The following is a 24,132-nucleotide window of genomic DNA, read 5'->3' as shown; positions in this document are numbered from 1 at the left end:
TCATCATTAAATGGCCAAAAAAAGGATTCCAGCCTTTTTACTGTTACCTGCCTCTTTGAAGTGATTTGCAATTCAAACAGAACTTTAGTCCATCATCTGTACTTGCTTGTAAAGAAGCCAGAACGCGGTGATCTGCAAACCAGATGCTTCGAGTTCCCCCAAATCCCTGCGGCTTTCACCTTCCCCTTGAAGTCAGACACATACACCATGAGACCATAGGTCTGTCCCCATTGTGCTGAGCCCCCGCGGAGCAAAACCCTGGAAGCTATGTGGGGTTTTGGGTGCCTTGTGTCTGCTTAAAGGGATCACGGTGTGACTTTGGGACAAAGAGGGAGGCATGAACCTGATATTCCCACAGTGTCGCGCAAACAGCGACGTCTTTCACACACTCTGTCCTCTCCTCCCTCTCACTTTGACTTCACCGCCCCCGTGTAAACCTTTTCTGGATCGTCCCTTCACCCCAGATCTGATCCTTAGCCTTCACGAGACACATTTGTTGAGCGTAGGTCAGTACAGGGTGTTTGATTCAGTCTTTAGTTTGCTGTCAATGAATTCCCTTAGGGAACGGTCCATTGTCTGTGTAATAAAGCGTGTAACACTCATCTACACACTGAAACTCATCTACTGCCGTTCTTTCTGTATCTTTAGATGTGAAGAAGGACTGGTCGGACCATGCCCTGTGGTGGGAGAAGAAGAAGACATGGCTGCTGAAAACCCACTGGACGTTGGACAAGTACGGCATCCAGGCCGACGCAAGGCTGCTCTTCACGCCGCAACACAAACTGCTGCGCCTCCAGCTGCCCAACATGAAGCACATGAAGGTCAAGGTCAACTTCTCGGACCGGGTCTTCAAGGCCGTGTCCGACATCTGCAAAACTTTCAGTGAGTTGGAACGGGCGATTCATTGTCAGGTTTTACTTTCTCCTAAGATGTGGGGAAAGATCCATTAAGCTATTGTGATATACAGTGTGACTTATTTACAAACACCTATTGGAATTATCGTTATTTTTTTCCAAGACACAGCGAGTGGTCCTGCCCGCCCGCCCCAAATACTTCCCCTGGTTTTAGTATTTTTAGTAAAGCTTTAGAAATGCTCTGCATGAAGCTAATCATGTCCTTCCTCTCCCGTTGTTTTTCCCTGGCACTTTGTTGTGTTTACTAAACACGCTCTAAGTTCTGCATGCTGGAGTCACGTCTCCCGACTGGTCGTCCAGTCTCCGTTTCATGTCCTTGCGACCAGGGCTCCATCGGTCTCAGTCATGTTTAGTAAACAGAGGTTATCAATCTGCCTCAGGTTTAAAACACAGACACTCGCACTGTCTTGCTTACGTACAATCTCTTCCACTGAGGTCAGGTCCAAATTTAAGTATCCCCCACATTAAAAGAAGAGCCTAAGGGTCTCTCTCTCTCACACACACACACACACACACTATGGATATCTTCTGTCACTGGCTCCACACTGTCTTGTCAGAGACCTGTCAGAGGTCACATGCTGGACCTCATCAACCCCTGACCTACTACTTTTCCACTCATCCACCCTCTCCCTTCGCCCCTGCTTCTTAGACACCATCTCTGGCAGAGTTTGCAGTTTTAGGAGAACCCCCGCCCATTTAAAATCCCTTCATAAGACGGGGTCACAGCACACCTGTTGTGTCTTTGTCACTGGACTGTGTCCAGCAGGCAAGAACGCTGGCTCCGGCGCAGCTTTCCGTGTTTTTATTGGCGTCTACAGGTAGCACCTTGTTTTTAATTTGGAGCCCAGAGAGGCCTGCTATGAAAGAACAAATGGCACATTTTATTGAGTGTAGATGTACAAAGAGGCTCTGAGAGGGGGAGGAACCGGCCTGTAGCCTTTTCTACTGGCCAGATGTGATTAGGAATGCCGCTTCTGTCATAAATCAGCCGCACAGAGTTTAAATTTTAACTGACTTGGAACGTGTCAAAATGGTGGCAAAGTATTTTATGGCGCCTGTAAAGGGTACGTACTCTGTACCATTGATAACACTGACGGTGAGAAAGTTCCTTCCCGTGGCTGTACGAGAGCTGACTTAACTTACAGCTGGCCTGGAAGCATTTTTTTGTTATCTGGGCAACATTGAGTTCGACAATTTCCTGTGCACATTTTCTGCTGACTGCCTGCGAGCTGCAAACTGCAGAGAATCAGAGGGGACAGGAAGAGACGAGACCTGTCCAACTGGCCTTCGCTCCAGACAGCAGAACGGGAGGGGCAGCGATACCGGCCGATAGAAACGGAGGGAGACAGACAGTGGAGATTTTTTTCAATGACGAGCAGCTTGCCATTGGCTCTGGTTCATGCGCTCATACTAATTTTTGTGGATGGATTTTTTGCTCCGCTCTTGTCTGGTCACTTGGCCACACAGCAACTATTTTCCTGTTCCAAAACTATTTCCAAGTCCTCTGGTGTAGTATTTGACATATCGCCTTCTTCACTTTTGCAATGGAAATGTGTTTCATTTTCTCAGAATAACGCTCTTATTCACTTTTTAACACAATCGAATGCTGGCAGTGAATATCTCACGCAGTGGACGCATAGGAAACCGCGTACCACAACAAGTTAACACTCTTGTGCTTGTTCCCATGTCTAAAGCAGCTGTTATCTGACAGAGACACGGTCCATCTGTGCTGACTGGTAAAAAGAGGACACAGCAAAAGGCTGATGCACTGTAATACATTAAAGTCGCTCAGTCCTCCTCCTCCTGGTTTGACCTCTAACTCCATTTGGCTGCCCCCTCTTCCTGTGCTCCACTGTTGAGTTGATAGTGTATAAAAGGCATCTGGGATTTTCCACTTTAAGTTGCAAGATTTTTTTTGTTTTTGTTTTTTGAATGCCACCAACATTTCTGAGAATTCTCTTGAACCACGTTGGTGTTTTAGAAGACTGAGGGTGGTCTCAGACCTCTTGTTCGTTGCGTAAATGCGCGGGGATGCGGCTAACAATTATTTCCACTTCTTAGAGCAAATGATTTTCCCAATATTTCCAAAAGTATATTCAGTTTACAGTGCTGCAAAATTAGTCACAACATCAAATTATCATGACAGGAGAGGTGAATAACTTTGACCATGTTGTGATAATTCAGTTTTCTGCTGGCAAACATTTTGGACCTGACATTGATGTTAGTGTTACTTAGACATGTACCACCCACCTAGACCAGACCAGACCAGGCCCCCCCACCTCATAGCAATGACACAGACACACACACAAAAACAGTTTAGGAATAACTAAAAACGTCTTGATGTGGCCTCCAAATTCATTTTTATCTCAAACTGATTAAGTATCTGTACGATGCACTGGAACAAGCCTGACTCACAGAGCCCCCCCCCCACCCGTCCACCCATGGGACCCAGAGGCCCCCCACTAACAACATCCTGTTACCAGATACCACAGGACACCCTCAGAAGGCCAGTGACCAATCTCTGATGAGTCACAACTGCCTTAAAAGCGCAAGGGAGAGCTACACAATATTAGGGATGTGGTCATAATCTTACGCTTGCTCATATGAACAAAATCTTCTAAATGGTTGTCGAAAGAAAATCTTTGGCATCTCAACATTCTGCCTTTTTTGCTCTGAGAAGGTTGAGTCGTACTTTGGTTTGTCCCGTCTAGACAACTTGGACTCATGCCGTTGACGTTAACCACATTAAATACACACATACACGCATCCTTCACGTCCTTCTCGGACTCGAGGCTCTTTAACTGTTCCTGTGAAATTGCGCACAGAGTGTGTCTTTACAACTGACTAACACATGACTGGACCTAGGAGCCTGAGGTGGATGCTTGTCTCAGCGGAGTGTCACTTCACAGTAATGAGAGTCAGGCTGCTACACTTAAGCTCAGTGTGTAAGCACCCTTTTACTTCCATGTGTGGGAAAGCAGACACACAGTAGCATTCTCTGGAGCAATGTTAGGAGTCGTATAAAAAAGACTGGAGGAAAGGATGACCGGGCAGGGAGGGAAAGGGACCTAGACATTGCGTGGGTTTAAAGCAGAATTGCAACAGTTGGGAAGGTCTCTTGCAGAAAAAGTTTTTGGTCAGACCTCTTTGTCTCTGAAGTTGTGTGGATTGTTACTCTATCGTTTTGGTCCAGCAGAGTTATGGCCCATCAGCCTTGTGGGCTGCTTGACTGGACCCAAGTGGGCTGGCTTCTGTTGTCATAACACAGGAGCACTGAGGTTTTGGCCTCATCTCTAAATCCCAAATTAAAGTGAATTATTATCCCGTTTGTGTGTCCTTTTAGCACCTTTTTAGCCATATGTCTGAGAGATGACGATGACTACTGTCTTTTTTTCCAAATCCATTTGATATTGCTTGGATTTAAGAAATAGTCTTTTTTTTTCTTATATATATATTTAAATGACCGTCTAGGATAGTCTGTTATGAACGCCAAAACAAAAAGAGCGTCAGTGTAGCTGTCGCGAAGTAAATTCCTAAAACGGAAACCATCCAGAAAATTTGATCTGTTTCCCCTCAGACTGAGACTGTGTTTTTATAACCTTTTCTGTATTTAGTCTTCCATTGATTAAATATTTGATTTATTGTTTCCGAGTATTGATCAGTCCGCCTCGCCGAGCGCCGATCAAAACATTTGGAGGTATGCAGAGTTGGAAAAGAAAAGATGAAATCAGTCCTCTTTTAATTTTTTTGTCCATGTAGGGACTCTCGCCGTTAAACGGTAAACTTCGGTGCGGTAAAATTAGACTGTGACGTTGTTTGTGATTGTTCCGCGGCTGGTCTTACTCACTTCGGTGAATCATCTGTTCCAAGGAGTAAATCTTCTGAGCCCCAGCTGGCTCCCGTTCAACCGCTCTCCCCTGGCGTCGGGCCTGGTTACTGCCACAAGTCTGCAGGACGGAATTTTTGGGTTCTCATCATCGAGGTGTCGTTGCATTTCTAATGGAAATCAACCGAGCTCCTTTCGAGCGCTCTTGACCGTCACTCACCCCCCCTTCTCTCTATCTCCCTCTTGACACAAGCCAAAAGTATGTGGTGAGTGTAGGAGCAAGTCATTACTAAATTATTCCCATATCATACAATTTAGCACTCAGCTGAGGATGTCAGCAGAAATAAACTGGAAGGCTCGCGTATCCGAAAAATACTACTTATTAGTGTTTTCCCATTAGCCTGCTTTTATTAGTTATTTTATTTCCTCCACATGGTATGCAGGACATTGCGCTGTCCTGCTCGTGCCTACAACTTCATTCGTATTGTGACGTATTATTATTTTGATTTGGAGATCTGAGGAGACTCAAAGCAATCCAGAAGCAGCTTGTTGATACTTCAGCAGACCTGCAATCTCAGCCGTATTGACTAGTGCTAGTACCGCCTCCGTGGGAGTAACGGAAAATGCGTATCCGTCAGTGTATTTACGCCACCCACCCATTCGACTCTCCCGAGGCCGCAGTAGAACTGCTTTAAACATTACTTGAAATGACATTATCTTCTCTGAGAATCGATCCCGAAACCTGTCGCTGCTTTGCACAGCCACACGTCTAACAATGAGGTTTTCACAATATCGAATATCTGATAAATATTTATTGCGTTGGATTCCTCATCGCCTGTCAGATTCGTCCCGAAAGGCTAACCTTTCGGTGAGATCATAATCGGTCGGTGACGTCGTAGTAAAATGCCACATGCCTCTGCGGTGCCTCGCCGAGACACCACGTCCTCACATCCCGGCGCACGCTCCGCTGTGTGTGTTGGCCCCCCTTGCATAACTCGGTGTAGCTAAAGCTCAGCAGCAGCAGCAGCAGCACACCAGAAACTCGCATGGCTGTATAAGGGCACAGGAGACCGTGCTCCGCTGCTGCAGCAGAGCGAGAACAGGGGGGGGGGGGCGGGAGAGGGGGTGAGCTCCCATCTGGTAGTTCTTAAAACTCCTGGAATGCTTTTGCTTTAGTTACACAAACCAAACAAGATTTCTCACCAAGCCAAGACGTTCCCTCAACTGCTCAGCCTGTGCTTTCCTCAACACCCTCCGCGATCTCTTCGATCGGTCTGCGATGCCGTTCGGCTTCCTTCATCTTCGAGAAAACGGACGAGGACGACGAAGTGAAAATAATGACACGGTGCTCTCAAGTATTAGCTCGCGGCTTAATTTCTATGGAATGCTTGAGGAAAAGCAAACGCGACCGAGGGTCCAGATGTGCAGGCTTCTCAACTAGTTCCATCTATTCTGGTCCTGACACATTCTCCCCCCCCCCCCCCTCCCCCCTCCCTCTTACATCAGAACCGTCCCGATCCCGATCTTAAAACGTCATAGCTGCTGCTGAGTGATGGCTCCCTGGCCTCCGAGCCCGAGGGAAGCAGAGAAAATAGGTGGAAGAAGCCAGGGGATGGAGACGGATCTGTTTTAGTCATTATGTGCGGTGTGGTGTCTCGCTGTCTGAGTGGGAACATGCACACATCTCTTCCATTTACACACGCAGATCTGTGATGTGGCTCTTCCTCTCGTTTACGGAGACTGTTTGTTGTCAGGACGAATTTCTGGTCTCGTGATAAATGCTGCGTCGTCCCGCTACTGACCAAAAGCAACGGAGCTCTGTTTGAGTAATAGTCACAGGAGGAATGGTTAGAGGGAGATAGAGGTCGGATCTGCCTTGTCTCAGTTGGGGATTACAGTTAAAGCGAGATTTGCAGAGGCCCTGAGAAAAGGGATTTGCAATTTTCCACCCCTCATGTGCACAGCTGTCTTACGCAGTTCTTACCCATCCACTTTCCCTTTGCTGTCTGTTACTCCATCTCGCCTTCTGGCTCGGATTTCTCAAAACTATATTCAACTACTATGCAGCCTCTCTCCATTGTTTGCGTGCTCTGCAAGAGGTCATGTGGTTTATCCTAAGCCTGTAGTTTGAAAAAACACAAATTACTGTATATGTTTACTGAGTCGGTGACCTCAGAACCTGCCTGTCTTATTGTCCAGGCTGGTGTGGCTTTGTTGCTAGTAAAGGATTTCAAAATTAACTTTCTTGTTGACTTTTCCCTCTCCGCCCAGATATCCGCCACCCAGAGGAGCTATCTTTACTGCGCAAGCCCCGGGACCCCAAGAAGAAGAAGAAAAAGTTGGAAGAAGCAGAGGATGACGATCTGGAGCTCGAGGGTCCACTGTTAACCCCTGGATCAGGTGAGCTGCACTGACAGTTTATGTTAATTATGCCATGGAATTTTTTAGCTAATGCAGGAAATGATCTTCCTTGAAACACAATGTTTTGTTCTTCACTAAGTGTATGCATTATTTTTTAGGTTCTGATCTACATTTTTTTTCGGCATTTTCGTCTTGTTTTTGTTGTAAAAAGTAAAACCCATTTCCCTCCAGCAGCAGGTTGAATAGCAGGTTCTGCTGGCTCCCACGCAGCATCTCCCAACGTTTTTGTGTGTCTCATTACACTTGTGGTTCGAAAACCGCTAAGAAAACTCCGGATCGCTGCACCCTTCTTCTAGTGACCAAATATGAATGTGTGAGTTTGAGGCCTGCATGGGATCTACAGCCATGGCTCCCAATTCCTTGGCAGGGAGGACTGAGCATGGTTGAGATTCCACACATAGTTGGTCACGCTGCCATTTTAAACCCAAACCAGGCTACACGAGTGCAGCTATAATGGCCCTCCTCCCTCCTTCCGACGAGAGTTTGACAACAACCATGCGAGCGGGGAGGAGCAGAACGAAACGGGCCGGGCCGCTGTCACACAGTTAGCATTAAGCCAAAAAATGCTAACGCTATAAGACACGAGACTCTGAATGAGACTCTTTGTGTGTCCAGAGTCTTCTGCCCTGCAGAGTTAACCACCACATGGCCATATGTACTCAAATGTGGGCGGAAAGCGACATTGTGAACTTTAACCCTCACGTTTTTGGCCATCACCAACTTCACCTGACATGCAGATTTGAATTGACAGTGATTCACAGATGATGCATCTATTTCTCCATATTTTGGGGGAAAAAAGCAGCCTGTTGACAACAGCATCTGATGATCACACCCAGAGTTGCATCATTACATTTTAAGGGTGTGCCAATGCGATGCCTCTGGTACAGATACATGTCGTTCCCAGTGGGTGAATGTAGTCACACTTTTAGATGGTGCAGAGAGATTCAAGAGGAATGCGCGGAATCTGTTTACTGTCACCATCTCCCTCTGGGTTTTGTGTGTGTGCTCTCACACATGCATACGTACACACAGGCGCTTCCTGCCGTCCTCTATCCGTCAGATCACATGCTACAGTTAGAGCGTGGATCCCATGGCCAAGTTGTAAGACCTTTTTTCGTCCCTTGTGGGGAAGAGCTGGCCTCTGAGCCCAGGCCTCCTGATAGAAATCACAAGGCTTTGCACAGAGGCAAAGATGCAATCAGCACCATAGCCTTCCCTTCCCACCCCTCTAACGCTTTCACAACGACTAATCCTATTTAGCTGTTTAGCTGCAGTGATTTGTCAGCCAACAGAAAGTCTATCTCCAACAGACATAAAATGTGATATTTATTTGAGTTTTGAATACTGCATATGAATTCACTTTTCTGACATTTTATTGATTGAGTAATTAATTAGGAAAATAATTGGTAGATTAATTGATAATTAATACAGATGTTAGTAGAAGATTTAATTGTTTTCTTCACTAATCGTTTTTAGTAACTCGTTTGTTACCAAAAAGGTTGACACAGTGCGGAATACGCAGCCCGCACAGTGTGATCCACTTTACCATAGAAACAAATGGCATGGATGATAAACACTAAGGTTATACGAGGTGCATTACATGAGTGTTCAATTCCACTTGCAGACATGCAGTTCCTTTCCAAAAACCTCAATCTCTATCTTTAAACACAGTTTTTAGGAAACTTCACGTCCCCTGTCTGTCTGCTCACTCACGCCAAGCACTCCACACAATTTTGCCATTTCGGTAGAAAACCCATGTTACTAATCCTCAGCTGTCGCCGTGACTCATACTTAGAGCCACGATTTTTGCCGTGATGCCAGTCCGTCAAGTCTGTCTGGGCCACCGCATCTCGACGTGCCCGTCGTGTCTAATTGCCCTTCCTCTCAGCGAGCCGAGTGGCTGCAGTCTGTGCACGCAGGGCTGGGTCGCGTTGACCAACGCCCTGCCTGCGTTTTCGATCACTCGCGCCGCGTTTGGGTGCTTCTAGATGGGTGGATGGAAACGAGTGAACCTCGCTTGTCATGCCAGGGTGATCTCCCTCCGCAGAGAGGGTAAAACTGAGTCATCCCCTCTGAGGCGAGCGGTTGGCACCGTGCGTGGAAATGCCGCCGATCGCCTCGTTCTTGTGTTCCTTAACTTTTGTCTTTCCTCCTATTTTCCCTTCTTTTCCTGTAGAGTTTTCTCAGTCCCAAACCTGTCCACTTGACGGTGTTTCCATTCTATTCCTTCCCTCCACATCTTCCTGTCTTTCTTCTTCTTCTTCCTCTTCTTCTTACTCTCTCTTTTTTCATCCTAGCTTGTGAGATAATATACATCGGACCTGTCAAAGGTAAGCTTTCCTCTTCCTCTGTCCTGTTCTCTTCAGCACTGCTTCCTCACCCTCGCCTCCCTGTCCTTACCCTCCTGCCCACTCCCCCCCCCCCACAGCTGGAGTGTTGAGGTCACATGACGTCTGTAACCTTTGGGACTAGCAGCCGAGTCACCTGACCGCTCCTCCGGGGGAAGTCAGTTGATTCGCGTTGTCTCATGATGCAGGCTTTGAGCCTTATTAGAAATTAGCTCCGAGCTCACTTTCCTTTCAGCTACTCCGCGCTCGCTGCGCCTGCTGACTGATGTGCGGGATAGCCCATCACTCCTTAGCCCTTGAAAGTTTCGCTTTAGGAAGCAGCGGGTGGTTAAAAGTAGTCAAGTTATATGTAGGACAAAACTGTACTTTTATTTAGAAAATCACATGCTCACGAATTAAATATACTTCAACTACCAGCCCAAACAGAAGCTGTGTGTAACTGAAACAAATCCACAAGAGACTCATTCATTTATTGACAACCCTCTCACGGTTTACTTCTAGTCTTAACAGCTGACGGTGGTCCAGCTCCTTCCATCTAAGCCCTTTGTGAATCCCCCAGTGTGGGAGCATTAGGGAGTAAAGTCATGTTAACATTCTTTGTGCCTTCTCGCTGCCATTGGAGAGTCCGTAAACAGGATGGAGGAGGCCTAGTTGTGTTGTTAATGGACTGTCGGCTTTCACCTTATGCATGGGTTTCTCTGGATATTTGGCATTCCTCAAGAGACCCTATGGGAGATGGGAGTACTCTCGCTGACCCGATGAACTCGGCATCAGGGGAAAGCCTTGAAAGATAGCCAGTAACACCCCTCCTCCCCCACGAGGGATGGGTGGCCATAGCCTGCACCCTGTTCTCATGACCTCAGCTCGCAAACACAAACACACACGTGCACACTCACAAACACAAACCGAGCCCACTTCCTGGTTTCAAAAGGGGATTTAGTGATTTAGTGTTGCCTCTTGACCCAGGCCCTACAGAGGGAGAGAGGGAATGGAGGGGAATGTGTCCAAAAATACTCCAGAAGACAGTCAACAGGAAATGCAAGTGGCTTCGCTTTTCGTAGCTTGTGTTTGTTGCGAAAGTCCCGGAAAACTACGGAATAAGTATGCGCACAAATCAACATTTAAATGAATCTGATATTTGGATAAACTATTAGAATTTTTACAGCCATGTTATGTTCTAATCAGGGTGCTCCCCCCCCCCCCCCGTATATTCGCACTCCCCCTCTCCTGTGGTTGAACTGTGCAGCAGTTTGCCGTGTGCAGTGCATTCCTGCAGGTTTTTTGACTGTGAGTAAGTGGGTGACGCTGATCATGTTGTGCATCATCTGCATGCTGATCCACATCAGTCCAGCCATCAGCAGGAGGACATTGCTAAAGTCACTCAGCTGCAAAGTATGGGCTGACAGTCACATGGTGTTGTTGACCGCTAGCTGATCTGGCTAGGCTGCAAGTGTGTGTGCTTTTTTGAGAAGTGTTTTCACCCTTTTTTTTTTTTTTAATGCTGTTTTAGTGATGTGGCAATACTATATTGGGCAACAAATATATTATAAAAAATAATGATTATTTCATTAATTTATTGATGGTTTACTTTTCTGTTCTACTACGTGGGACTAACTGGTGGTTGTGTTTGTTTCAGGGAGCATCTACTCTAGTCCAGGCTTATACAGCAAGACTATGACACCCACCTATGACTCGAGGGACGGCAGCCCTCTGTCGCCCACCTCCGCCTGGTTCGGAGACAGCCCCCTGTCGGAGGGCAATCCGGGCATCCTCGCGGTCAGCCAGCCAATCAACTCACCCGATATCCTGGTCAAGCTCTACAAGCCCCAGTCCCTTCTGGACAAAGCCAAAATCAATCAGGGGTGAGATAAGCGTTGGTCACTAATGCAACTGTTCGGGCACAGCTGCAAGAGACGCAATTTCTAACTACCCGGTTCTGAATTATGTGGGCAGGTGGTTGGACTCATCCAGGTCTCTCATGGAGCAGGATGTGAAGGAGAACGAGGTGCTGCTGCTGAGGTTTAAATACCACAGCTTCTTTGACCTCAACCCTAAGGTACACCCCACTCATAAAGCTTCAACTTATCTCTGACATATGTTGAATGATTTCACAAAATTATCTGAATTATATTCCAAGTTCTGCTAATAACATAATTGTGAGCTAAAATTGGCAGTTCAGTTGACATTTGTTTAATAAAAACTGTTACCATGTGTCTTCAACTGCCTTTTAACTGCTGCTTCACCATATTTAGTGTTTCTTATTATGTGGTTGTGTCCACAGTATGATGCCATCCGAGTGAACCAGCTCTACGAACAGTCCAAGTGGGCCATCCTGCTGGAGGAGATCGAGTGCACAGAGGAGGAAATGATGATGTTTGCTGCCTTGCAGGTAAGAAGATGCGCTGTGCGGATCTTTATTTTCCCCTTTTCCGTGTTATTTAATCAGAAAATGAAAACCGGCTGTCCACTTTCAATTGGCCAGTGGCCATATTTCTTTCTCAATTGCGAACTAATGAACTGGATGGTGTTGCGTTGTGGAGATAAGCCACCTGGCTGCAAGTTCTGCTGCGGTATTCAAAATAAAACTTGGCTGCTGTGTATTGGCATATTAATGGTGGCATCATCACAGCTATTACCACGGGGCCTGTCAGGATCTTTTAATATTAGTCATTTCCCTTTATGTTTGACTCGGTTCATAGATGGTAAGTGAGCCAATAGGCTTCATGAATAATTAACAGCAATTACCTTTGAAGACAATGATGGGCTTATCTCACATAGAGAAATAGAGTGAAGTGTCAACTTCATTACCTGATAAATGGGGTGGTGCATTGTCGTTATGACAAAGATATGAAAAAGTAACAACTAATTTTTTTATTATTTTTTCAGGCAAAGGCTCCAACATATAATTTTTCCCCCCGATCTGATACCGATCTTTTTATACTCAGTTTCGATCAACCCGAGTTCTAATCTGATGTTAAATAAACAAAATTTCCTCTCCTGGAAATGAGAGGCTTGTCTTATCTTACTTGTATTCGTGGTGATCGTATGTGCACTGTGTGATTTTATTATCCCAATAAACAGGCCTCATGTAACGAGGAGAGGTTAGCTCGTAGAAGCTCCAACAGTCTTATGTCGTTTATGTCCTGAAATGGGATTTTTTTTGTTTATATTCTGGTGGTGAATTAAGTTGGTAGTACTGCATGACGATCTACTACCTCCTCAACAAACATCCACATTGTATAATTATCAAATTTCTGTCTTTTGAAACTGATCGGTTTATCCTTAGTTTGAAGGAACATCGGAGGAAATAGAAATGTGGACATAAAGGGCGGCAGAGGAAGTGATGTACAGATGTGAACCCCTTTTGCCCCCTCAGGTTACCACATGTAGTCTTAGGGGGTGGTGCCCCTGCTATTTCGGACCCTCATAAACTATGGGTGCCAAGACCTGAGGACGCCACTCTGTCCTCACCCCCGGGGTAATTATAGTGCATCTCGGGCCACAAGACCCCATGCCTCAGTCCAGACCACCCACCCCAGCATGATATGGCCTCATAGAGCAGCTCGCATTCCTCTACAAGCCCTCTCACACTCCGAGGTGTGTTGTATCAGACTGGTTATAATTTTAACTGGTCGCTCTTCCCTGAGAGAGATGCTCATCCAAGTAGGGTGTTTAGACCGGTGCCCGCTCTGTTGCTACCTGTCTGTTAGCGCGTCAGTAGCTACTACTATGTTTCTGTTGGGTAGTGTGAGCTCAGAGTTTTTGGCTAAGGTTTCACTGCTGAGGGATACTGGAGTCTAAATACAGAGCAGTGATTGTCCAAATCCAGCGTGCTGTTTGCTGGTGTTGATACGTTGGTATCACCTGGATGTTTCGCAGAAATGACGTAATCGAGAGCCAAAGCAGTAACTGACCTCACAGATGTGGATTCAGGACAGATTGTGCTTTGTACCTTGGCAGATGAATACGTGAACTCTACCAATCTTGCACACAAATACTAAAGAACCCCTTGGGTTTATATATCAAGACTTGAATCTTCTTTTTTTTAACTATAAGAATCAGGAGGTAGACGAGTGTTTTGACGAGCCCTTTGTTCCACATTCTGTAACCTTATCCGGGCCATAGCCTCCCATGTCCGTCTCAAACTGTGCTCTGTATCTCCCGCACTCTCAACAGCTGTTCATTCATATATTGGTTGGGGGGGGGGTTGGTTATGGGTTGACATTATAAATACCATTTGTCAACAAGCTGTATTTAGTGTCTGTGACTCACAGTCAGGTTTCCGTAATGGCCTCATCCTGATGAATTACTGTTTCTATTGTACAGTAGCGCAGTCTGTCACACCACACTACAGTCTCACACATGAGTCCAATGAAAACAGTTTTATTGCATTTAGAAACTCGGAGAGACGTGCTAAGGACACACTATCCAGACCGCACTAATTTCTACCGTCAGTGCCTTATTATCACTTCATCCTATCTTCTCCCCGAAACCAGTCTCCTCATCGTCGTTCCTTTCGTGAAAATACATCGCTGGTAAAGTCAATGGTGCATACTGGCAGCGCTCGCTAACATAAACGCCAGCACATCTTAAACTATTTATATGGCAATTATCACACACCAATTCTGCTTTTATAAGATGATGTTGGAGCCTTTATGCACCGGTAGCACACAGCGGGAAACTTTATAGAAATCAGCAAAACTGTTGACCAAGTTGCTAACAAAGTCTATCTCGCGCTTCCTTTAGACGCCCAAGTCTCAAGTGTTTTTCATTTGGAACCTTCCAGATGATAGAAAACGTCATCGTTAGTGGTACACTAATGGACAAAAAGTACAGTTACGTTACAGTGTGCACAATATATACATATATTTTTAGTTTTTTCTACAATTATTAAATCTAAAAATTTAGGAAAGATACACCATATCAGGCATAACATTATGACCATCTCTTTAATATTGTTTAGGTCTCCCAGTATGATGTTAGGGAGGGCCTTTTAAGGTAGTTGTGACTCATCAGAGAATGGTCATGGGCCTTCTGAGGGCGTCCTGTGGTGTCTGGTAACAGGATGTTGTTAGCGGGGGGCTTTGGGTCTTATGGGTTGCAGGGAGGGGGACTCTGTGGATCAGGCTTTTTCCAGTGCATCTCACAGATACTTGATCAGTTTGGGATATAGTGAACTTGGAGGCCAGGTCAACACTTTGTGCTGTTTTCCGTGTTTTTTTGAGTTCCTAAACCATTTTTTTTTTTTAGGTTGCATCCTGCTGGGAATGGCTGCTGCCATCAAGGAGTGTCATTGCTATGGGGTTGGGGGGGCCTGGTCTGATCTAAGTGGGTGGTACAAGTCTAAGTAATGAAAAGTAATGAATGCCAAGTCCAAAAGTTTCCCAGCAGAACAATGAATTGTCACAAGTTGGTCAATGTTATTCACTTCTCCTGCCGGTGGTTTTAATGTTATGTAAATAATCTGCAGTTCTCAAAAATCATTAAAACAAAAAAAATAGACCTAACGGAGCGGATTTCTTTTTTTTTTCTTTCTCAGTACCACATCAACAAGCTGTCGATCATGTCTTCAGACAACCACATGAATAACAGCGAGAAGGAGGTGGACGAGGTGGACGCAGCCCTCTCGGACCTGGAGATCACTTTGGAGGGAGGGAAGACGTCCAACACACTGGTATGACGACACTAACGCCATCACCGATTGTGAGGGCCATGAATCGCTTTTGTTTTCGTTTCCGATTCTGACGGAGTCACCTTTCATCAGCTGCAATAAACGGGGGAGGAAGCCCACACAAGTGATGCACACGTCAGTTCCCTGGAAGTGCAGCTCCGCGCGGTCATTTATAAGACCTGCATCCGACAAAAGAGCCGCGGCTGTAAGATATTTGACACCTCGGCCCTCATGAAGGCTGCAGTTTGTGTAGTTAAAGTGAAAATATGCGTCTCTCGTTACAGCCGTCCTACTGCGAAAAGTTGTTAAGTTTACACGGCTTATCAGAGGAAACGGAGCTCGGAGGTGTTATAAAGAAGTATTGTCTTTAGCGTAATCTGCTGAGAGGTGACATTGAAAGCGTACAAAGTCGAGTGTGAGGTTATTGTTGTTCTTTTACTGTGAAATTACAATCTACCAGGATTATACTAACAATGGGTCTTTCCTCTTCCCCTTAGGGTGACATCACATCTATTCCAGAGCTAGCAGACTATGTCAGAGTCTTCAAGTAAGTTTCAGAACCATTAGATCCTACAAGACCTTGTGCTTTTTTTTTTTTTTTTTTTTTTTTTGCAAAGATTGGTCTTCAAAAGATGGTGAGACTATCAGAGAACTATGAAGCAACATTTCCTGGACTTGTTGCCTGTTCTGCATCAGTATAATACGTCGGATTGTCTGCCAAAGGCTGAGCTTTCAGTTTGGCTTTTCCCAGTTATTGTAGTTGGATCAAGCTCGTTTTGAGTCATATTCATTTTTGGCTTGAAGCTTGTGCTGACAAGCAGGTGGCCCCTGGGGTGGTTGTCTCATAAAATGTAAAATCTGGAGGGGAGGGGGGGGGGGTGATATCAAGGGGGCATTTCCTCTTAAATGTTGTTTCCAGCGCTGACTATTTTCCTTGCTGACTCCTCCTTTTTCTTTCTCCTTTGTGTTAATTTCTGATCTCCCCTCCCCCACATTTCCTCTTGACCTCCAATAAAGAAAGTGAAAGTGTTTGGGGTTTTTTTCCGACCCATCTGACCTGTCCACCTCGATCTCTTACATATTTTCTAGACCCAAGAAACTGACGCTGAAGGGCTACAAGCAGTACTGGTGCACATTCAAGGACATCACGATTTCCTGTTACAAGAGTAAAGAGGAGTCTCACGGGACACCTGCACACCAAATGAACCTCAGAGGTGAATAAACATTTACAAACACACACAAATATGAAATTTCGTGCCGATGCCAGAATGTGATGCTTTTTTTTCCCCTGCTCCAAGCGTGTTATCTCAAGTGGTGGTGGGTCTGAAAAATGGGTATGACCTTTGACCTCCTTTCCTCCCGCCTTCTGCGTAGGCTGTGAGGTGACGCCAGATGTCAACATCTCGGGTCAGAAATTCAACATCAAGCTGCTAATCCCTGTGGCCGATGGCATGAACGAGATCTGGCTCCGGTGCGACACGGTAGGAGCGACCCCCGGCGATGCTCTCTCCTCCGCGATTCTCGTCTCCTAACGCGTGCATTAATTGCGCTTGCTTACGCTTTCACCTCCAGGAGAAACAGTACGCTCACTGGATGGCTGCCTGTCGCCTGGCCTCCAAAGGGAAGACCATGGCCGACAGCTCGTACAACCTGGAGGTCCAGAATATCCTGTCCTTCCTCAAGATGCAGCACATGAACCCGGACCCTCAGTTCATCGAACCCATCACCACCGACATCAACCCAGAATGCCTGGTGTCCCCGCGCTATTTGAAGAAGTACAAGAACAAGCAGGTAAAACCATACGTGTGTTTGTGCTCTTTAAGGTTCCTTTTACAGAATTACGAAAGGTTTTAAAAAAAAAAAAAAAAAAAAAGAAAGTTGCCCAACAGATGGGCGCCTCCTGGCATCACAGCTATCCCGCTTTGGAATGTACCCTGCCTCTTCTCCCCCCCTCCTTTGCTTTCCCTCCCCTCCCTTTCTCCTCCCTGACTCCTTCTGTCTGAGGGGAAACCAGGACAACGCTCGCCACGCTTCAAACACTGTACCTGCTGTAATGCTGAGAGGGCAGAGGTCAGATGCAGCAAATAAGGACATGTTGAGTAACAGTAGAAAACATCTTCATACTGTTCAAAACATTTTAGTTTCTGAGTGTTTTTATTTCAGCTTTAGGAAGACCCTACAGCGTGCCCAGCTGATTCGCTTGTAAGCGACAGGCTTTTGTTTGTGTGTGTGTGTGTGTTTGTGTGTGTGTGTACACTGGAACAGCTGAGTACACGGCTGCCATGCCTATTTTAGTTGGGGATGGGCAAACGAGCTGGTCGCCCTCCCTAAAGCTTACTCAATCTGGAATTGTTTAAATTTTAGTAGAAAATGGGAATGTTGCTGGAAGGATGTTGGGAGGCAGCCGGTACAGTAAATGATGACTCACATATGGTGGTCTGGACCACAGCCTGAAACATCAGGGATGTCTAGAGAGTGATGTAGACAGAGTTGAGGGATCAGAGGAGTGGGAATGAATGTGACGTACGAGTGGAGCGGGAATTATGACACGACACGGGGCATGAAGAGAAGATTTAGATGTGCGTAGTGCAGGCACAGTGTTTCTCTTTGATGCCTCTCCCATTCAGGAAACGCACGACGTAGTTCCGCTGAACATATCGCACAGTCATTTGTTAGAGAATAAAGAATTTGATTTCAGTTCTCTCTTTCTCTCCTTGTTTCACTTTCCACTCTTGCTTTGAAAAAAGTAAAAAAAAAAAAAAATCAAGTATACACGAGGGGTCAGTTACATGAAATTAATTTCTCATGCCCGATAAAAGACCCTGGTTAGCAAACTGTAAAAGTGACCAGTGAGTGTTAAGGTAAAATTGCTAGAACAGCCATGAATCCAGGTGGCGTGTTGTAAATGTACCCGATTGAACTGGCCGGTCTCTGGGTTTACCTTCTGTCACTCTGAGAAAGAGAGAGTCAGCTATAACTCTACAAAAAACTCCTTACTGTACTTTACGTACTTGCGTGTTACAGGGACTAAGTTTAACAGGACGCAGTTTTTTTTGTTTTTGTTTTTTGGCTCAGTAGGATGTCTGTCTGTCTGTGGTTCATTCCGGCGCGGCCCCAGCCCGATAGATGCTATCCCCAGGCGCACAATCAAAGACTAATGGCGTATGTACGGTACAGCATGTGTCTGTGGACATGCACTCGCACACATGTGTACTCATGGAGTGGGCGTGGGGCATCAGGAAATGAGCCGTGCCTGGGAATGCTGCGCGGGAAAACTGCCTGGGAAAAGCCCGTTAAGTCTGCAGTCCGCCGCGGCCCCTCCCCATCTTCCTTTAAACTGGACTTCCTGTTGCGAGATTTGTCCGAGGAGACTTCCGCGCTGCGCCTCCGAGCGGATGCACGCGCAGGAATTTTTAGATTACATGGGCCAGAGTGGTTTCTGACTAAACTTATGCATTTACACAGAAAATAAACATTTGGGACTAAAGAGTGATCTCCAGGAGGTCTGAGGCGTTGTCAGTCTGCTCCTACCGCTGCTGGCACACGTCGCCATCTTGTGGATGAAACTGGAATCGCACGTTGTTCTTAGTGGCTCATTGTGGGCGTTTGTAAAGAATGAAAAAGATATCATCTAGGCCCAAGATACGCATCAAGTACCCACTTCCTTTGTGTGACCACACAAATGTTGCATAACCTTTCCTCTGTTCTTTTATAAATTAAACACAGCCTGAATGCTGCTGTTCTCTTCTTCTTGTGGCTGAATAGTGCATGACCCTTCAGCTCCACAGCCCCCCCCCCCTACTTTGTTTCATTTATTACAGTTCAAACCTTTTTCATTTAGTTTTTTTTTTTTAATGTTTCTTCTTCCCTCAGTCGTGACCTTACGTGCTTGTTCTCTTTGTCCAAACTTTCTTTTCTCCCTCTTCCTGAATGCGTCTCTTTTACTCCTCCCATTCCTACCTCCCATCCTCAGCCAGGCTATATAAGGGACATGGTAAGTCGCGTTGTGTGTCCACTGGGTGCCTTTAAGTCTTAGACACGTGCATGACCGCGTGAAGTCTAAACAGTTTTTTTGTGTCTGGGTTGCCTCACTTTACTATGTCACGGTAGAGTAGATAGCATCCTGAATGTTGCTCGACATTAGCTCTAACGTGTTTCCAGCGCGGTGCGAGACAGGAAGATAACACAATAATTGGGGCAGCTCTGCACTTTGTGGGTGAAATAAATGAACCACGAAGCCCTGTTGTATGTTTAAGCCCATTTAACGCACAATGCATAAACAGACACGCAAAGCAAACAGTTGTTTTCTAGACTTGTGATTTCTTTAATTTCTTAACCTGCAGTCTTGAAAATAATTAGGTTTCACAGGCATGCAAACTGACACAGTTTGAACGCTTGCCTTGGCTCATTAAACTTTACTCTGCCTTCTCAGGGCGCTCATACATTTATATTTGTCTATTTTGTAGCTGTAGACTTTTATTGTGAAAGTCCACTGTTTATTCATTGGCTGACACTGTGATGGCTCTATGGAGTTAGCTGCTGCTTTATAACATATTGGACGCGTGTGGGCTTGGTGGCAGTCGGGTGGTTTAAGTGTGGTGACGGGAAGTGTGCTGTGATTATTGAAATGGTGTGAACCGTTAAAAAATCCATGCGTTTAATGTGTGCTATTTTGTTTTCGGTATAGATTTCAGCCCGGATTCTTGAAGCCCACCAGAACGTGGCCCAGATGAGCCTCATCGAGGCCAAGATGCGCTTCATCCAGGCGTGGCAGTCCCTGCCCGAGTTTGGAATCACTCATTTCCTCGCCAAGTACGTTCTGCCGCTGATGGATCTTTACACTCATTTCTCCGTCACACGCACTCCACCTTGGATTCGTGCGCTGACGGTGACTTATTTGCTCATTTGATCTAAACACTTTCGACTGGCAGGTTCCAGGGTGGAAAGCGGGAGGAGCTGATCGGTATCACGTACAACCGTCTGATCCGGATGGATGCCAGCACCGGAGATGCGATCAAGACCTGGCGCTTCAGCAACATGAAACAGTGGAACGTCAACTGGGAGATCAAGATGGTGGGGAACCCGTAGAAAGTGATGTGTTATATTAAAGTTATCTGCTTCCTACAGTCACATGCAAGATTGTAAGATTCATGGAGAATCTATTTTTTTCTATTTGTACATTTCTGTGGTGATATAAACAGCAGATGCCTTATTTTATGGCTGACTGACTGCATGTAAGGGTTAGGGTAGTCCTAGTTCTGTACCTGATCTCTGGCAATTATCAAAAGTCATATAGGGCAATAAACCAATCAGCCACAACATTAAAACCACTGACAGGAGAAGTAAATAACATTGACCATCTTGACAATTCAGTGTTCTGTTGGGAAACGTCTTGACCTGACATTCATATAGATGTTACCTAGACATATACCCCTCACCTAGAACAAACCAAGGACCCCCACCCATCCCAGCAGGATGCAGCCTGACACATTCACACACACAGGAAGAACTAAACCTGGTGACCGAGCCTCTTACTTCATGCGATGTACTGGAACAAACCCGATCCACAGAGGCCCCTCCCTTCAACCCATTGGACTCAAAGGCCCCCACTAATAATGTTCTGTTACCAGACACCACCGGACGCCCTCAGAGGGCCCATGTCCATTCTCTGATGAGTCACAACTGTTTTGGACGCAAAAAGGAGACCTAAACAGTATTAAGGAAAGTGGTCATAAAGTTATGGCTGATCAAATTACAGAATACCAGTAATACCCAAATAGAATTATTTTGCTTCGTGTTCTCTGCAGTCCATCATCAGAAGACATCATCTCATTTGGCCGGCTATTATCGGATCATGACTTTGTGTGCTGTGCTCTCTGTGTGCCTCAGGTGACCGTGGAGTTCGCAGACGAGCCCAGTCTGTCGTTCATCTGCGCCGAGGTGGACTGCAAGGTGGTCCACGAGTTCATCGGGGGCTACATCTTCCTGTCCACGCGCGCCAAGGACCAGAACGAGTCTCTAGACGAGGAAATGTTCTATAAGCTGACCAGCGGCTGGGTCTGAGCTCGTCCCAGACCCCCACGGGTCAGCGATTGCAGGTCAGGGGGCCAGGAGGGGAGCGGCTGGGGGGGGGGCGGGGGCGGGGTGAGACCATGTTGTGTGGGGTTAATTTTACTATATCTCAGTCTTTTTAATTGTTTGGAGCTGCGCTGAAGAGTCCAGAGCAGCACGACTTATTGCCATGGCTGACACCGTTCTTTTTTTTTTTATTATTGTTATTGGGGTTTATTTTTATTTTATTTTGTTTTTGCATTAATTCTGACAAGGTCATTTACTACACTAATGTTCTGGTGGTGCAGTCCAGACGAACCCCTGAACACAAATCTGTACCAGGAGGTTTGTGCGTTGTCCTACAACCACCTGTCTCCTCTCCTCCTGGACTGACGGCCACCAACTTTCGTCCATGACAAACCCTTTAAAACCAATCAGTTGTAATCCCAAAGAACCTTTATCTTCGCTGTCCTCTCTCTGTCTCTTTCCTCTGGACTAAAAGAGCTGACATAAGCCGCGTTTATATCCAATTATTTATCCTTCATCAAAGAGTCAAAGAACGAGAAGCAGTTCTATAACAGCAGCGGCCGATCACTGCAGCTCTACGTGTCCGTCTTATCCAACTCTATGAAATGTGTAGCCTCTTTGAAGTTGTAAGCACTTCTACAGTCCTGGTTATAAATAAGCTGTTGTTACATTTTCTTTTTTCTTTTTTTTGCTTGTCTTTGTTTCTGACTCACTTTGCATTTAACTGACTGCTAAAAGCAAGCATGTGTGAAAACACACACTACACCTGGTGCGCTGGGACAGGTGTCCTGTTGGTTTGAGAATCCGAGTGAAAACGTCCCCCTTAAAAAAAAAAAAAAAAAAAAAAAAAAAGTGATATTAGTTCCTTGAAAACAAGTCGTGACAAACTTTGTCAGGAGGGATGTTTGTTTTTTGTCTCATGGTTTTAGCACCTGGAGATTCTCACTGCAGACGCCTCAGTGCATGTACACTACATAACAGGAGGGACACTACCACAATTCCCTTGCACCGCCGTTTTAAAAAATTAGAGCTATTCTGTTTTCTCACACACCATATAGTATTATTATTATTATTATTATGATTATTATTATTATTAACATTTTTATCAATACACACCAGCAAAAGGTCAAGAGTTTAAAGAATGAATATGCAACTTTCTTTTTTTTTTGTTCTGTCTTCAGTATGAAGGATCAGAGAATGAAGTATTATTTTTTGTAACTAATGTAAAAACACAAACGTTTTATAGAATTGTACAGTTTTTTTTCTGCATTTTGGGGGGATTTGGAGTTTCAGAAAAAAAGGGGGTAAGCCATCTGTCAACATGTGTAGTATTCAGAATTGTGCCCTGCTTATGTTACGTGGTCTTACTGAGTTTTCAGATGATAAATGAATATATATATGAAGATAACACATAGTCTCAAGCTCCAGGTTTGGGTAACATGTTTGTCGAGTACATTTTTTTTTTCTTAAATATATAAAGCCTTCGTTATGTGCCCTGATTTTCTTGCGTCTGTGCTCTGTTTTATTTTTTTTTTCCTGCTTTTCTCTCGTAGCACATGCTAAAAACTGTCCATGTGGTGACTCTTGAGTTGCATTGTTTTAGCAGTTTTTTTGTTGTTTTTTTTAAAAAACGATGTGTATTTTTGCTGCCAATTTGACCCGCTCAGCGCCTTTTTAAAACGCTTACATCGTCTTTTGTTTTTGTCACAACTGAAGTGTGCCATTTAATAATGTCCATATGAAGGAGATCCTGGAGTTTGAGACAGATCAGCAAAAAAAATAAAAAATATGAACAGAGGTATGAGAAAACCAAGCCTAGTCTGTTTTTTTTTTTTTTTTTGTTGTTGTCGTTTTTCTCAGATGTCATTTTTGTTTTGCCTCCAGTGTCGGGAGCAGCGGTGCATGTCCTGCTGCTCTGTTTTCTGACTGTAAAAATGCATTTATTTTAAAAAAAAAAGTAATAAAGTAATTTTTATTTAAACTGATTGCAATGCATCATTGGTTCTGTAATGTTTGCCACTGCCTCGAGGCTTAATATAATGAGAACCGGGTGTTTTTACAATTAGGTTGGCTGTGTAGCTAAGAGGAAGCATGAAAAATAAAAAACCCTCTACGGCTCAGTTTAGTGTAAACCGCTTCAAGTACAAAGATCTAAACTACAAGATCCTCTTAACAATGAAAAATGAAATGAACTCTCAAAGTCAGTAGATTTCATTGTAAAATTTCATTCGTGAATGTAAATCTTTTGACATGTGGCTGGTGGCCAGGCCAGTCAGAACAGTGGTCAGTTTTGATGTTCAGAGTAGGTGTGGGCAATACTGGGAATTTTGGTATCGATCCAATTTGAGTAAATACAGGACTAGTATCGCCGCTACAGATACATTTTACTTGAAATGTCATGATCGTTGAATAACTTGGTAACTTTGCCTTTAATTATTTACACAGGACAAATATTTTAGTGAAATAACCCTGTTTCTTTTAGGTAATTACAATATAAAACAACAGTATAATTAAATTATTTCCTGTTTACTACATACAATAGCTTTAGGAAAAAAAAGTCATTAGTGCAAAATAAGAGTTCTAGCTCTAGTTCACGGTTTATGATGCTCAGCTTGTTGCAGAGAAATTTGTTCTTGTTCTCGGGGTATGAATGAACAAGAACAAAGTTCGTTTTGGACAGGTAAGTTAAGCTTGTTGCGTACTCCACGAGAAGCAAGAAATTTGCTCTCACTCCGGGCTGCGAGAACAGAAAAAAGTTAGTTTTGCTCAAGCTATCTTATCCCAAGTGCCAAACTCGGGGAAGTCCACATAGGCTCCGCCCATTTAAGTATACGTCACATGCGCTAAGCATTGTGGGAGATTCGGCAGCTAGAG

At 45.0% G+C, this 24,132-nt stretch overlaps 1 protein-coding gene across 5 annotated transcripts in view; it reads left to right on the top strand.

The window, feature by feature from the left end:
• fermt2 (FERM domain containing kindlin 2) overlaps window positions 1-23,243 on the top strand; it is a 37,533-nt gene extending 14,290 nt beyond the window's left edge. For 2 of the 5 annotated variants that reach the window (XM_047610663.1, XM_047610662.1), the window contains exons 3-17: window positions 649-882; window positions 7,012-7,140; window positions 9,459-9,491; window positions 11,146-11,371; window positions 11,463-11,565; window positions 11,791-11,898; window positions 15,049-15,183; window positions 15,678-15,727; window positions 16,270-16,394; window positions 16,555-16,661; window positions 16,753-16,971; window positions 19,154-19,174; window positions 19,868-19,992; window positions 20,112-20,253; window positions 21,070-23,243. In XM_047610663.1, the coding sequence (XP_047466619.1) occupies window positions 649-882; window positions 7,012-7,140; window positions 9,459-9,491; window positions 11,146-11,371; window positions 11,463-11,565; window positions 11,791-11,898; window positions 15,049-15,183; window positions 15,678-15,727; window positions 16,270-16,394; window positions 16,555-16,661; window positions 16,753-16,971; window positions 19,154-19,174; window positions 19,868-19,992; window positions 20,112-20,253; window positions 21,070-21,243 (1,931 nt within the window). In that variant the 3' untranslated portion in view covers window positions 21,244-23,243. The remainder of the gene's footprint in view (window positions 1-648; window positions 883-7,011; window positions 7,141-9,458; window positions 9,492-11,145; window positions 11,372-11,462; window positions 11,566-11,790; window positions 11,899-15,048; window positions 15,184-15,677; window positions 15,728-16,269; window positions 16,395-16,554; window positions 16,662-16,752; window positions 16,972-19,153; window positions 19,175-19,867; window positions 19,993-20,111; window positions 20,254-21,069) is intronic. The other 3 variants (XM_047610665.1, XM_047610664.1, XM_047610666.1) reach the window with 3 other exon arrangements.
• The last annotated feature ends 889 nt before the right edge of the window (window positions 23,244-24,132 follow it).

Source organism: Mugil cephalus, chromosome 17, assembly GCF_022458985.1.
Source record: "Mugil cephalus isolate CIBA_MC_2020 chromosome 17, CIBA_Mcephalus_1.1, whole genome shotgun sequence".
Taxonomy (NCBI): domain Eukaryota; kingdom Metazoa; phylum Chordata; class Actinopteri; order Mugiliformes; family Mugilidae; genus Mugil; species Mugil cephalus.
The sequence above is the reverse complement of the archived record's forward strand: the minus strand, read 5'-3'. Positions and strand labels throughout refer to the sequence as shown.